The following is a 15,599-nucleotide window of genomic DNA, read 5'->3' on the forward strand; positions in this document are numbered from 1 at the left end:
TTATATAAACTTAATTATTTTTTCACAGACTTCTCTACTTTCAATGTAACATCATCAATACTTTCAAGACGCGGTACAACCCCTGTACCATACCTTGCAACAACTCTTGGAGTCATCGACCCCGCGCCTTTGTCTGGTCTCATACCAGGCCTCCTGGCTGCTGACCTGATCAATCAGGTTGCTAATGCTGACCGCAAGCAATCCAAGATATGCACCACAAGCCAGCTAAACATTCCCCCACCCTTCTTTTTAATGGAAGTATTTTGCACAATTTTTCCTTTCTCCTCCTCTGATATGGAGTGATTTAGGTATGTACGTTTGGGACTAGCCCCTCCAGGATTTTCCAGGTGCCAATTATAATGTACCTTTCTCGCCGACGTTTCAAGGACTACCATTCGAGGGACTTCAAGCATTCTCAGTAGTTCAGAAGTCTGAATCTATATGAGCAGTAAAGGTTCCTTGCACATTTTCTAACTCTGCAATCTCTCTTGCCTTCAACAGTGTCGTTAGTATATAAAAATATTTCAACTTGGAGACAACACGTGACCGGAAGGGTATCATCACTACCTGAAGAGGGTTTCGAGAATCAACGCTCCCGCGCCCAGGTCTGTGACCAGGCTTTGGCGTTTTTTTAGAGTGCTGTAGTTACCCAGCGTATCTTACGTTCCGGGAGTGACAGCAACTTTGTGATTCTTAAATGTGAGGCCTTCTCATACTGTTACTCCCAGCTCTCGCAAACTGAAGTTTCGATGATCCTTTCAAACTTATCACACTTTAAGGGTGAAAAGAAATACTGAAGAGATAAACTTGAATGCAAAGTCCTGGAGGCTTAACTTTTCCTTTGATGAGTTTCGAGAATTTTCCTACTCCCGGAACCCCGTCCAACAGATTGAACAAAACCACTAACGCAATTGAAAGAAACCCATATTACTGACTGGCATGCGAAAACCAAGGCAAAAACCACATCCAAAATTGGACATTTGCTTATGAGATGAAACCTAATGACAAATAAATAAGTGACATACCATAATTAAAATATGATTGTGTTCAGTTTTCACAAGACCCGATATTCTGTGATGAAAGTGGGTTAAGAAGTAAGATTGGTAAACACATGGAGCCATTACATACTCTTGGATGCACTAGAAGAAACAAAATACAGACGTAGTATACACAGACTTCGTAAAAGTCTTCAGCAAATATAATCATAACCATAGTGTAATAAGCTCACAAAATGCGTGCAAATGAAGCAATGAGAAAAGTGGGTAGCTGGATTTTTAATTTTCAACAAATCAGACCACAACGAAAAGCTGCTCCCCAAAGCACAGTACTTATCCCAATTCTCCTTCTCGTATTTAACATAGAAATTTAGACGATACCAATATTCGTATTAGAGTAGCATCTACTGAGGGCACAGTAAATCTCTCAGCTGATAATAACAAGGTCTTCCAGTGGGTCACGGGAAACCAGATTTGCAGCAAAGACAAGTTTCATTTACTCCACTTTGGAAACAATGTAGAAATAAAAGTGGAATGGAATGTTTAAAACATTCAACAGAGCGAAAGAGGACTCAGGAGTGTTAATACTGAAGTAAGTTTAGGGACTATGGCAGTGCTATCACAAACGGAAACTGATAGGCTGGATAACTAAAACCTTCAAAACAATATATGCTCTCTAGAATATAATATTGCTGCATCTTAACAGCACCTTATATAAGCAGTCGAAATTCGAGAACTGCAGAATGTACAGAACGCCTACATTTTCCAGTATAAATTTCAAAAGTAGACGAGGAAAAAGAATCATAATTTATACTTGGAAAATTCTCGAGATTGGTCCCAAATCTGCACACGGTAGATGGCGCAAAATACTTTCAATGAAATGCAGGGATACAGGGAGAACTTAAGTGTAAGGAGATCAAGACTTTTCAACACCTTCCCTTTGTATGGTGTATTGATGAATTGGACACTAAACCAGTTATTTACAAGGCGTATTACCAACATACCTCTATCTGTCTTCCAGAGGGAACTAAGCAAGTCTCTCAAGTTAGTTCCCTATCAGCCAACTGTGGTACCTACAATCGACTGTGCGGTAGGCACCAACAGCATGGTTTATCAGGCGACCGACTAGGAAGCCTGGTCCGACACAGTCTTCGGGTAACCTTGTCAACCTCACTCATCCACCTTTTTTTTTTACCTCAATTGCATTTCATAGCTTATATTAACACAATTTGACTGAGCCAGTGTCATCATATAGCCAATATCTCTTATCCACGTTCATATGCAACTAACCTAAGATTTGACAAGGGCATAATAAACAAGGAACTATCAAAATTCTCTGGGAAACAGCTTGAGAACTTTAAACACAAACTATTGAGCGATGAATGCGGAAGTGTACCGAGGCTGCATAAAATATGTCCTGCTGAGAAAGCTTAAAATGATAGAGAACTCTAGAAAAAGTTGCTGAAATACCACGAAAAACGGTAAATGTCACAACAATGCAAAGAAACTTTACACAGAAATTACCGATATAGAAGAGAAACCAAAACATTCCTACCAGACACAAGAAAAACAGTCATTCAGGAAATTAAAAATAAAATCTGAAATTTTTAAACGTTATTGGCCCTTCTTAAAGGAGTCATATACAGATGACTTAAAAAAAAAAATCCTTAAACGCATTAACTTAGTCTGATCAACACCACAGGAGTTAAATACTTTTTATCATAAACTTTCAAACGCACAAGTTATTCAGCCAACAGCAGGTGCATGTTACAGATACCGGAGTCTAACTGTTATATTTATACATTAATACAAAATATCATTAACACGTGCATTTAGAAAACAGTTTTAGATTAAGCAGAGATCCCAGACGCCCTAAAATGTGTAGACAATGTGTAGACAACGTGTAGACAACCTTACTTCACAAAGGTGGCAGTTGAATGATGACTACAAATTACATACCAACAGCGCAAACATCACACTTTAAAATGTCTACCGTCTTAAAAAAGAATGAGCTACACAATTATCAGATGATGACAAAATAATGCTAACTTCATGGAATCTTGGAACAGAGGACTTTGAACAGAGGCTACTTAGTAACCTCTGACCCAACTCTTGGGCCATGACCTACTTCCAATACCTTGACCTGCTGCATCTCATCTGACTTGTGTATATATATATGCACCCATCGTCCTGCTTGTGCTTCAGATTCATCAAGACTACGGAGCTCAACACCTGCTCCTAGGCTCAGGGACTTGCTATCTAACCTTTCACTGTCTTCTGTATATACATGATTTCTGCGAGGCTGAGGACCGATTACCTCATCTACAATCTTCCGCTTATGTCCCTGCTTTGTGGTAATAAGTCTCTGGTTAGCAAAAGTCTAATAAAGATGAACAAATATTGCACATGTCTAATTCATCATCTGATTGGTATTTTATACCAGCGATATATTATACATAGGTTGGCTTGCGGGTTGCTGGTAGCAACAGCCTGAATGCTGACTATATAGTCACATCCCAGGCTGGGACAGCAGACAGACTAACCGGATACAGGTGTAGCAGAGGTATCCTGCTCCTTTATACCTCCAAGTGTAATACCTCTTGACTGAGAAACTACAATTAACACAAATGTTATTGATAGTGTTGAATGGTTAGTTAACAGCATTGTATGGTAGTATTGGCGATAGGTGGTTAGATGGCGATGCATAATTGTTAGATGACGGTGCTGGATAATTGGAAGGAAAGTAGTACTTCTGGTGGTAATGGTGGTGGTGGTGAGGGGGAAGGCAGGTAGTGACTATGGTGATGGTGGTGGGACGTGGTTGTGGGTAGGGGTGGTGAGGGTGATGACTTATTAATGGTGTTAGTACCGGTGACAGTTACAGTATAGTGATAACATATATAGTTTGTGTTGGTGTTGTTGAGGGCGAGGCAGCCTAGTTGGCCTGCCCCGTGGTTGCTTAGGTTGGGCTCTGTATAAATACTCTGCAGCTGGCCCAGGCTGCTGGCACGGGCACCCACACTCCTGCCCGCCACCATTCACACCACTACCATACACCACTATATGCTCGAACACCATCACATATCAATAGTCAAAATCACGTGCGGAAAGGGACACTTGAGTACAGTTCAAAACATTAAATGAAATGTTTCGCCAGGAGTGGCCTCATTAGGACCGATGAAACAACAACTGGTAAAAAGTTTCCTTCAATATATGTCCTCAATTGTACACAAGTGTCCTTTTCCATACTTTGTCGGTATCAGCATACCATTTACAACCAAACTAGTCACAATCATCAAAACAAAACACGTGCAGCGTGACAGCTGAACGTCTAGGTGCATGGCGGCATTTGTAAACACACACACACACACACACACACACACACACACACACACACACACACACACACACACACACACACACACACACACACACACCGTACGTACATACGTACGTTTCTTCCTCGCTAACCCCCAGTAATAGAGTAATAACTACATTCACGAATGACTTAAAACCTTAGATCAAATAAACAATAAAAATGACAATCTTAACAGGATGAATTAGATAAACAGAACAAATGGAGTGATAAAGGAATGGTAACAAAGAAAACGGAAGGTGAAATTAAACCACATGAAGAATAAAAACTGACAAAATATTAGAGACTGACGTACCTTGGAGCAAAGTTCATGAACAAAACTGAAAAATTCATGTGTTAAAGTGGTGAAAAATAAAGTACATGAATGGATAAATTATAAAAAAAAGCAGTTTGCAGCATACATTAGGCCAAAATTGTAAAATGCAGCGGTTGTGTGGTACCCACATCTAAATATAAAAATGGAAAGTTGGAAGTTTAAAATTGCGAGATATGATGAAAGATGTGGACGATGGCTGCTACAAGGATTAAGAGGAGATATAACAAAACCACATGTAACGTCTTGTATAAAGATGAAAGCACATCAAAGTTATTTAGTACCTACATTAGGGATAACACCCACAGTTTAATAGTGGAAAAAAAAGAGTTGAGAGCATACTAGATTTTTTTTTTCCGCAGAGTAATCGAACAATGAAATAATTTAAAAAGAGGCAACAGTGAGCCAACCATTAGAAGGTTTAATAAATTAGTGACGATATAACACCACGAGCTCTGCTCCAGGAGCTATAGAGGATTACAAATAGGTAATGAGAGAGACGTACACAAGACACTGCAGTAGCTATCAGGGCACCCGTAAGTGCACACACAGGACGTTAGAGTAAATACGCCCTCACGCACGCGCACGCACACAAGACGCTGCAGTACGCACAAGGGCGCCACGCTGTGGCCCAGCATCACCTGCCACTGCTGCCAACTCTCAAGTTATCTACGGTGCCACAGCCCATGTTAGCATTTTTTGGTCACCTCGGCGCCACTCCTGCCTTACATTTCCTTTCACACACACACACACACACACACACACACACACAATGAAAGCCTAACAAACGCTAAAAGACGCTAAAGATGTCCTCACTGGCTGACGGGGAAACAAGCAGAGATGATAACCATATATAAAGTCATAAAAGAGTCGGAAAGAATTAAGAATTCCGTAGCATCTTCAGTGTGAAAAAATAATGACATTTATCAATATACAAGTTTTCCCGTGGAGATTAGTAGCACAATTTAATAAATTGAAAGAGTTAATTCAAACAAATAAATTCATTACTGAAAACGGGACACCGAGAATTACTCTACTACTTAAGCTACGAGGAGGTAGTCAGCGTTTAGAACCTATACACACCTGAGAGTTTCTGGGTTCGATCCCCGGGTGGAGTGAGACGAATGACCTAATTTCAATAATAATAATAATAATAATAATAATAATAAATAATACTGGTGAAGGGGAGAGACCGTTGAACAATGTTGTGCTTGTGGCATTACCAACATGTACGCAGTGACGGAGGGAGGGAGATGGGGAGGTGCGCCAGTCTGGTAGCTCCTTCCACAAACTAAATGATCACTACCTAGTGCCAAGTGTGTCGCAAGACTCCTCCTCCAAGTATTTACCATCAACAAACTAGAAAGCACTATCCTACATAACACTATCGCGCTACTTTGCTCAACGATGCTCCTCAGTGCCAAAGGAAACACTAACGCTACGTAGTTCAACCACCTGTTTGTGATTCAAAGGATCATCTTCCCCATGGCCCGGTCTCAGACCAGGTCTCCTAGGTTGGAAAAAAAATATTACAAAATTAATTACTATAAAGAAGCATAAAGATAAGTATGTTTATACTGAATCTAAGTATTTGGTAAGAGTTACCAATCATCTCGCGTGTTCATGACAATCTTGCCCGAGTGGAAAAAAAAATCCATTTTAAACTTAACAGAATACGACAGTCGTCCCCCACCCATGGATGCTGTTCACCAAAATAACAATGAAGGGGGACTGTAATAGGCCTTGTTGACCAATGTTAAATCACTGATATCAAACAATTCCATTTGTCTAACTTATTTTTCAATGTTTCAGTATTAGCATTACCAGAACATTCGTCTTAGTTCACTAATAAAACAAATTTGCTTTACTCAGTATCTTTACTGCCGAAACCCTTCACCTGCTCACGCTTAGGTACTACTGTCTTGTTTTCATGCTTTTGCTTACCATGACCCCTAAGACTTTTTCACATTTCGTATAATCTAACTTTACATCACCTAGTTTATAAGCGAGAGCATAAGAAGCGTTTCGGCACTAAGTCTACTCAAGTTGTAGTACGTCTTAGTCGTCAGTAGAGTTGCAGACGAGTGGTATAATTTGCCAGGTAGTCACTGCAGCTAATATTTTGGGTAGCATTAAAAATAGGTTAGATAAATATCAAGTCTACCATGAGCGAAACGTTGTCTAAACAAAAGTTCGTTCTGCATAATGAAGAATCAGACATGTGCAACAACTGGGTATCTTTATTACGTACATGTTTCCCCAACAAGTAGTTTTTATTAATACAATACAGGGACAAAAACAAAAGACTAAAGAGGTAGAAATTAGGTAATCAGTCCTTAAGGCAAGCAGCAGCAGTTGTTCAGTACTGTAGTCTAGAGATTCATCAAGACTACGGTCTAAACACCTGCTACTTAGGTGAATAAGTCGTGTATCTCTTGTGTTGCTGCCCATGCACTGTACTGATAAAATCACTGGTTGGCGAAATGTCTTCATAATAAGAATAACCAGTTCTGGCACACGTGTCTAATTCTCCAATTCGTCGGTATTACATATCAATGATGTTATAACACTGCATATAGCATTATCAAGCCCATACCTGTCAGCGTTACCATGTTTCTCCCTTACACATGTAAAAGTAAGGCAACCTTGTTGATTATGACAAAACTAATGACTGGACCACCATCAGCCACGCCCCAACAACATTAATGAGGAGGTCAAACCTTATCAGATCCATGTTAGCTGGTCAACAATTCTTAATAATTACAGAACCTTGCTTACTCAAAAATTCACAAGACACAAGACGGGTTCGCTCCCAGCATTACTGCTCACCTTGAAACCTTGCCAAATTCCTTTTAACCGCGCTAACAAAGGTAAATGGATGGACACGAGTGAAAATTACAAAAAAAATCAACAAATAACCCGCACGTAGGAGAGAAGCTTACGATGACGTTTCGGTCTGCCTTGACACACACATTAAACGTGACACACACACACACACACACACGAAAAAAAAAAGCCAAAATGGATAGAAAGCATCCCCCTAAAGCGTCCCAAGATAGGCAAACGTGTGGGGGAGGAACAGAAATGTACACATGCTCAGGAAGCTTACACGCATGCGAGGGGTACCAGGGGGAAGGGATGGACGCCTGAGGGATCTCCCCGCCATCTAGTAGGTACTGTCTCCTGATATGAACTCACTGGAGGGGTAGCTCACTGGCGAGAACATTCAGGTCACAAGATCACAGGTTTCAGGGTCCGGTCTTCCTTTCATCCTCGTAAATTCCACGAGATAAACCATCCTCAGATGGTATTTCCAAAGTGATAACTCTACCTTTACCAGAACAAAATCTTTGAAACCCACATGGCAAATAAACCCGTAGGGCATTGCTTGATATCACTGACCTACTCAAGTCTCGCGGCTCCGGCTGACAGATTTCATCTGACGTACGAAAACCACTGTGATGCAATACGATAGTGAAAACATAGGTATCTTGTGTAAACAAAGCCTAGCCTAGTTGATCAGGCCCTGATCCATCGGGAGGCCTGGTCATGGACCGGGCCGCGGGGGCGTTGATCCCCGGAATAACCTCCAGGTAACTTCCAGGTAGATATCATAGTGAGTAGGAGAGCAGGACGCGGCAGATGTGACCATTCTCCGTTAAAATGGTAACAGACTCAACACAGTGTAGATGGCAGTGTGAGAGGTCTGGAAACATTGGAAGAAGGGGGAATGTGTCTCGGTGATACTGTAATGGTAACAGTAGCTCATGATAGAGTGGATGATAGTACGAGAGATCTGTTAACGGGGGGGGGGGGAGGAAGGGGAGGGTTGTAGTCTAGAGGGTAGTATATAAGGTTTGGAAAAGAGGCAGGGGAAGGTTGTAGTCTGGAGGATAGTATATGACAGGTCTGGAAACAAGGAAAATCAGGAAGGGTTGTAGTGTGTAGGGTAGTGAGAGGCCTGAATTACAAGAACATGAAGGACCTCTAACGAGTGTTCCTGCGATCAGGCCATTTGCCTGACACGTTAATCAAGAAGCCTTGATGCTGTTGTTTGTAGGTAACAATCTAATCCAAGTATTGCTGGAGAGCAATACTTTATTTAACCAGTTCTCTGGTCCTCTTTCCAAGATTCACGAGTCTCTGAAGTTCCCCCCCCCCCTTTACTTGAAGTGGTTATTTTAGAGCGGATGTGCAAAGTGAATATGGCAGACATTTTCTAGGTCAATAATACTGCCCCCTTCCACTCGGTGTGTGTGTGTGGGGGGGGGGGTGTCTCACACACACAATAACATAGCATAATGGCAAAAGTTCTGCTAAACCAATATATAATTCCTTGCAGTTGTGATACAATACCGTGCACATTATGGAACCTTCATCATTCTTACAAGTAATTTTTTCTTTGCTAACAGATAAGCCAAAAATTGAAGGTGTCGTCCAGGGTTACAGTCTCCACAGACTCGAAGATTTCCTGTGTCCTCAGCGGATGCCACTACCTGAATAAATAATGTTCACAAGGATAATATCGCGCTATGTCAGCCACGATGAAAATATTTAAGTCGTATTTTTTTTATTTTTCAAGTAACATGTACAATCAGGTTTCTAGCACTAATGTTCCTAACTTCTCTATAATTATTTTGAATGTGTTGTTCAGAATATTGTCAGTAATTTATCAATAACAGAGAACGTCTTACCAGTTAATGAGACTTGCTGAAATTAAATTGGCATAGTTCTTGTTAAGGATGTTATGTAGTGGGTGATGGAGGGTCTTCTGGCGTCTTTGACTTCTTTACACTCTATGAGGTGGCATCCTACCACAACCACACTTAATGATGCGACCCCTGACACTTTACTAACACTCGGGTACTTTAATAACTTGAGTAAACAAGGACCGGGTATAAGAGAATTGTCAATAAGCCTTCCCTTCGCCTGAAGATCGAATTCGGGACCTTTTGGTTTTGAGCTGAATACTGCCCAGTGAGCTATAAATCAGTTTTTACTTGAATTAGGTTGCAGTGTGAGCAGACTGCAGTGTCATTTGTGCTAAATTACATCACGAAGATGTAATATTGAACTGAAAGAAGAATGTTGCGGAGATGAAGAAAGGTGTAGATGAGAAAATAAAGGGTGAGAGGGTAGGAGGTCCAACACGAGACATTAGAAACACTGAAGAGAGGCGATTGTAGGAAGGACTGCGGGATGCAGCCCGGACTCCCACATATTGACCGCCACGATGAGGCACGAGGCTCTGCTCTTCTGCTGTTGCTGCTGCTGCTGCTGCTGCTGCTGCTCTTGCTGCTGCTGCACCAAGTAAAAAACTGTAAATATTACTTTCTAAACGCACCCGACATTCCAGTGAAAAGTAGAGGCGCCATGGACACAATACGAGAACCCCAAGTTAACAACAGTGGGCCTACACTATTCAACATATTGCCAACAGATACCAATAATTCTGCAGGAACAAGTGTAGAAATAGTCAAGCGGAAACTGGACCACTGCTTATGGTAAGTGCCAGATCAACTAGGTTGTAGAAGACATGTGGGCCAGAGGGTCGTCAACAGCAAGCAACAACCTGACTGACCAAACAAGCCTGGTCCCTGGCAAGAGTGAGGTATTAGACTCTCGAAACCGATCACGGTTGCTTATCAGTAGCGTTGTGGTGCATACAATAAACTCCTTAACAGCCTGGTTGATCAGCCCATCCAGCGGAAGACCTGGTTTGGGACCGGGATGTAGGGGCAGTGTCATGGGGGTCTGTGGAGTGATTACTGAAGTTCTTCATGCGGAGTGCACATGTAGCTATGAAATCAGGGTTGTTACTCCTGTGTGACGGCTGGAAGCAGGGAGAACCGAGAGCAGAGCTGCTCCTGCAACTATTTCTTGACGTGTTTTGACATGTGGCACTGTCTTGCATAAAGTGCGTGGTGCAGTGAATTCTTTGGAATGCAACAGAATGTGTCCCAACATCATTTGCGGAATCTGTACTCTGCCGCAGCCAGTCTCCTTACTCGAACTTGAATCGGTGCCTCATACGACAACTTGCTAGGCTATCTAATATTAATGAGGAGCTCTGCACTGTTTTTTAACGTTAAGAGTACAGCCATATCTCCCCCTCCCCAATCCAGGCAGCCAAATGAAGGAGGCATACAATGTCACTATGCTGAAGTGACCCAAAACTCAAATGAAAGATGACTCCCACATGCTCTCTGGTCGTGGTACTTCAGCTGGGCAAGTCCGCCTTTGTTTGTAACTTAGTCACTTATTAGTGACTAAGTTACAAGTAAGAAAGTGGACGCAGAAGATAGTGTGGCTAAAGTTCAAGAACAAAAGCGTGAGTGAAGCAAGAAAGACGTTGCTTCAAGCATCACCAGGTGGTGGGAATACCGCGGAAGGTCGAGCGACACAGCATCACAGAGCTCCGGGGAAAACTAGTCTGAAGCATCACAGAGCTCCGGGGAAAACTAGTCTGAAGCATCACAGAGCTCCGGGGGAAACTAGTCTGAAGCACCACAGAGCTCCGGGGGAAACTAGTCTGAAGCACCACAGAGCTCCGGGGGAAACTAGTCTGAAGCACCACAGAGCTCCGGGGGAAACTAGTCTGAAGCACCACAGAGCTCCGGGGGAAACTAGTCTGAAGCACCACAGAGCTCCGGGGGAAACTAGTCTGAAGCACCACAGAGCTCCGGGGGAAACTAGTCTGAAGCACCACAGAGCTCCGGGGGAAACTAGTCTGAAGCACCACAGAGCTCCGGGGGAAACTAGTCTGAAGCACCACCTAGTCTGAAGCATCACAGAGCTCCGGGGGAAACTAGTGTGAAGCATCACAGCTCCGGGAAACTAGTCTGAAGCATCACAGAGCTCCGGGGAAACTAGTCTGAAGCAACACAGAGCTCCGGGGGAAACTAGTCTGAAGCACCACAGGAGCTCCGGGGAAACTAGTCTGAAGCATCCACAGAGCTCCGGGAAACTAGTCTGAAGCACCACAGCTCCAGGGGAAACTAGTCTGAAGCACCACAGAGCTCCGGGGGAAACTAGTTTGAAGCATCACAGAGCTCCGGGGAAACTAGTCTGAAGCATCACAGAGCTCCGGGGGAAACTAGTCTGAAGCATCACAGAGCTCCGGGGGAAACTAGTCTGAAGCACCACAGAGCTCCGGGGGAAACTAGTCTGAAGCACCACAGAGCTCCGGGGGAAACTAGTTTGAAGCATCACAGAGCTCCGGGGGAAACTAGTTTGAAGCACCACAGAGCTCCGGGGGAAACTAGTCTGAAGCATCACAGAGCTCCGGGGGAAACTAGTTTGAAGCATCACAGAGCTCCGGGGGAAACTAGTCTGAAGCACCACAGAGCTCCGGGGGAAACTAGTTTGAAGCATCACAGAGCTCCGGGGGAAACTAGTCTGAAGCATCACAGAGCTCCGGAGGAAACTAGTTTGAAGCACCACAGAGCTCCGGGGGAAACTAGTCTGAAGCACCACAGAGCTCCGGGGAAACTAGTTTGAAGCATCCACAGAGCTCCGGGAAACTAGTCTGAAGCACCACAGAGCTCCGGGAAACTAGTCTGAAGCACCACAGCTCGGGGGAAACTAGTTCGACGCACCACAGAGCTCCGGGGGAAACTAGTCTGAAGCACCACAGAGCTCCGGGGGAAACTAGTCTGAAGCACCACAGAGCTCCGGGGGAAACTAGTCTGAAGCACCACCTTTATCACCATAATAAAATGCCGCCCCACAACACTACACAAACACCACGAGTACTTACAAAACAAATCCACCAGTTTCCAGCCAAATAAAGCCTGGCATGTTGCTCATTCCAGGCATCATATTAACTGTTACTTCAGTTAAAAATTAAAAACAATCAATCGGATATTCTGAACGATTCGTTGTTTATTTAAAATTATAATTCCCAATACTGGAGCTGGAATAATTCATTACTAACCCAGACACTATAACGTAACGTCGCTGCGGCCCCGCTCTTGACCACTGTCAAGGGGGAAAAGAGAGAGAGAGAGAGAGAGAGAGAGAGAGAGAGAGAGAGAGAGAGAGAGAGAGAGAGAGAGAGAGAGAGAGAGAGAGAGAGAGAGAGAGAGAGAGAGAGAGAGAGAGACAGAGAGAGGAGAAGAGAGAGAGAGAGAGAGAGAGAGAGAGAGAGAGAGAGAGAGAGAGAGAGAGAGAGAGAGAGAGAGAGAGAGAGACTGATTTTTAGCTAATTTAAAACTCGTCCAACGGGTAATATTTAGCAAACAGTTATCAAAGCGACTACCTCTACAGGAAAAAAATGCCGACTCCAAGAATTCAAGATTAATACTTATATGAGCAGACGACGCCATCAGGATGGACGGATGGGTGAAGGCAGGTGTTGGTGAGCTGGACGACCGCCGGATATGTGGGTTACCTGCTCAAGTACAAGGTGGGATAAAGAGAGATGAGACAAGTGGAGATTACTTACTTCTGGAGGTCCCGACACTTGACGACCTTGCCGAAGGTGCCCTCGCCCAGAGTGGTAATGATCTTGTCTGCAAGAGAGCAAGGAGAGGGGGTCAGGAGCTACTACTGGTGTACACAGCCGCCCGCATTCTCATACAAACAGCTACGTTACTTGCGGGGGCAAACACAAAACAACGGTCTTTTTTATACAAAATGAATAGTTGAAATACTCGTTGAAGGTCATAACGGATATTTACAGGGTAATTCATAAAATGAATAACACTGTGTCCCCTTCCTGTCTCTCATTAATGTCTCTAAGCTTTTCTTTTCGGTGAAAAGTATCAGTACTGAGAGGAAAGGAGGAGCGTCTAGAGTAGGGATCAAGTTATGCTTACAAGTATGGCGGGGATACCAATTGCTATGTAGAAAGTTTTGAAAAAAAAAAGGGAAAAAATTTATCCTAAAATATTGGCTAATGTATGTGTATGTGTGTATGTGTGTGTGTGTGTGTGTGTGTGTGTGTGTGTGTGTGTGTGTGTGTGTGTGTGTGTGTGTGTGTTAGCTATGAGATGGTTGAAGTGTTTAAGAAGAGCTGGTGTCAAGAAGCGAGTGTGAAACGTGTCGTAAAAACTATGAAGAGGAAAACAAAAAATGAAGATAAAACAGGGAGTCTTATTCACGAACATCTATCTTGCAGCACGTCGCCATTGCGGTATATGAGATGTCCTTCTTCATCATCTTCCACTGAGGGTGCCCGTGAACTCTGGAGGGAGCCCGGCCCATGTCACGCCCGTACGCCCACGCCGCCAGCAGCAACACCACCAGCACAGCACCAGCACCGCCAAGAGGAGGCGGCAGCAGCAGCAGCAGGCACGGTGGGGCATCAGTGGGGAGGGTCACATGGTTCACCACCACAGCCGTGTCACACGACGAACCGCAGGGCAACAGGCCACCAACAAGACAGATAAAGAGGGGAGAAGGCAAAATGGTGGCCACTATCAAGGGGAGCCACGGTGGCCACACACCATGGCAGCATATACATTCAGGCCTTACTGGTGCTCTCTCCAACACTATCTCTAGAAATATACATATATAAGAATGCATATATGTATTATATATATATATATATATATATATATATATATATATATATATATATATATATATATATATATATATATATATATCGCATTTTAATTAAGTACTTAACTACACGTGTAATATCAGCTTAATTTATATCAAATAAAAATGAATTGAACATAATATGTTGAGGGAAGGTCAGAGCCAGGGAGATGCATGAAGTAACACGAGGCACCAAACACACACACCACTAAGGGCCGACCGGCTTGACCTTGTTTAGTACAACACTCATAACACTGACTCCATCATTAGCAAATAATCAGTAATAAAAATAATAAAATATTCTTTGGCACATACCTACCTACGCTCATACACACGTGCAGGCAGGCAGGCAGGCACGCACACAAGGGCGCAGGCACGTGAAACATTTCTGCCAGTGCCCATCTTCAACAGACGTGATGGGACTGTCATGAGAAAGTCAAGAAAACAAACATACTACTGACGCACTGTTATGGGCATAGTGCAGGTGTTAAGATTTTATTACATTTACGGTATTTACTATTATCACGTATAAGGCTGCCTAAAAATGGAAGAGATAGGTTGTGGGTGGTGGTGGCGTAGTGTGGGTAGTGCTTGTGGATGGTACGGTGATTGTTAGTGACTGGTAATGTGGTGGGTGGGAAGAGGCGGTAAGTTAGGGGGAAAAGACAAAATAGCAGGGGATATACTAAACACGACTTCGGGCTGGTGCTCTACGTAGATGAAACTGGTGAAGCAGCAAGGGTAATGGATTTCGTTAATGCCGTAATCTAGTAATCATCACCAAATCTAAATTGACCTAATTTAACGACATTATTTCGAGCTTTCCCTTGATGGAATATTCCAAGTACCCTTATCTGCTACACAATATATCGAAGTAACGTTTATATCGTAATCATCACCACTTACGATTCTTTGGCAAGACAGACTAATGAGAATTTAAAGATTATTAACCCAGATGGGTGGAATATGACAAACTGGGACCGAGGCTTCCCAGAATGAGAAAGTTTATTTTAAGGGAGAGAGGTTTCCCGAGGAGGCAACACGAGTTTTTAATACCAGAAGAATGAAAAGAGAATTCCTGAAGATAATAAGGAAAAAGAGGAACTATGTAATTATAAAAAATACCCAGTGGTTATGCAGCGCTTCTGGTATTAAAGTGAAACCCAATAAATAACAACAGAAGCAAATACTTTAAATAAAATTAATAAATGAACAATAAAAACGAAATTAGCATTAAAGCATTGCCCAAACGCTCACTGATGTTCGTCGTGACGTCTACACATGGACATCACATACGCATTTAACTACACATCAGTACCGAGGACACCGTTTAAAAATGACCTAATTTTAGGGGGTGTCTGGCACCAGT

The 15,599-nt window shown here is 43.0% G+C and overlaps 1 protein-coding gene across 7 annotated transcripts in view; it reads right to left on the minus strand.

The window, feature by feature from the left end:
• LOC128702095 (probable serine/threonine-protein kinase dyrk2) overlaps nt 1-15,599 on the minus strand; it is a 148,904-nt gene that overhangs the window by 83,718 nt on the left and 49,587 nt on the right. For all 7 annotated transcript variants that reach the window (XM_070102819.1, XM_070102816.1, XM_070102818.1 and 4 more), the window contains 2 exons: nt 13,793-13,871; nt 13,131-13,197 (listed from right to left, as the gene is read on the minus strand). In XM_070102819.1, the coding sequence (XP_069958920.1) occupies nt 13,131-13,197; nt 13,793-13,871 (146 nt within the window). The remainder of the gene's footprint in view (nt 1-13,130; nt 13,198-13,792; nt 13,872-15,599) is intronic.

This window comes from Cherax quadricarinatus, chromosome 83 (genome assembly GCF_038502225.1).
Source record: "Cherax quadricarinatus isolate ZL_2023a chromosome 83, ASM3850222v1, whole genome shotgun sequence".
NCBI lineage: Eukaryota > Metazoa > Arthropoda > Malacostraca > Decapoda > Parastacidae > Cherax > Cherax quadricarinatus.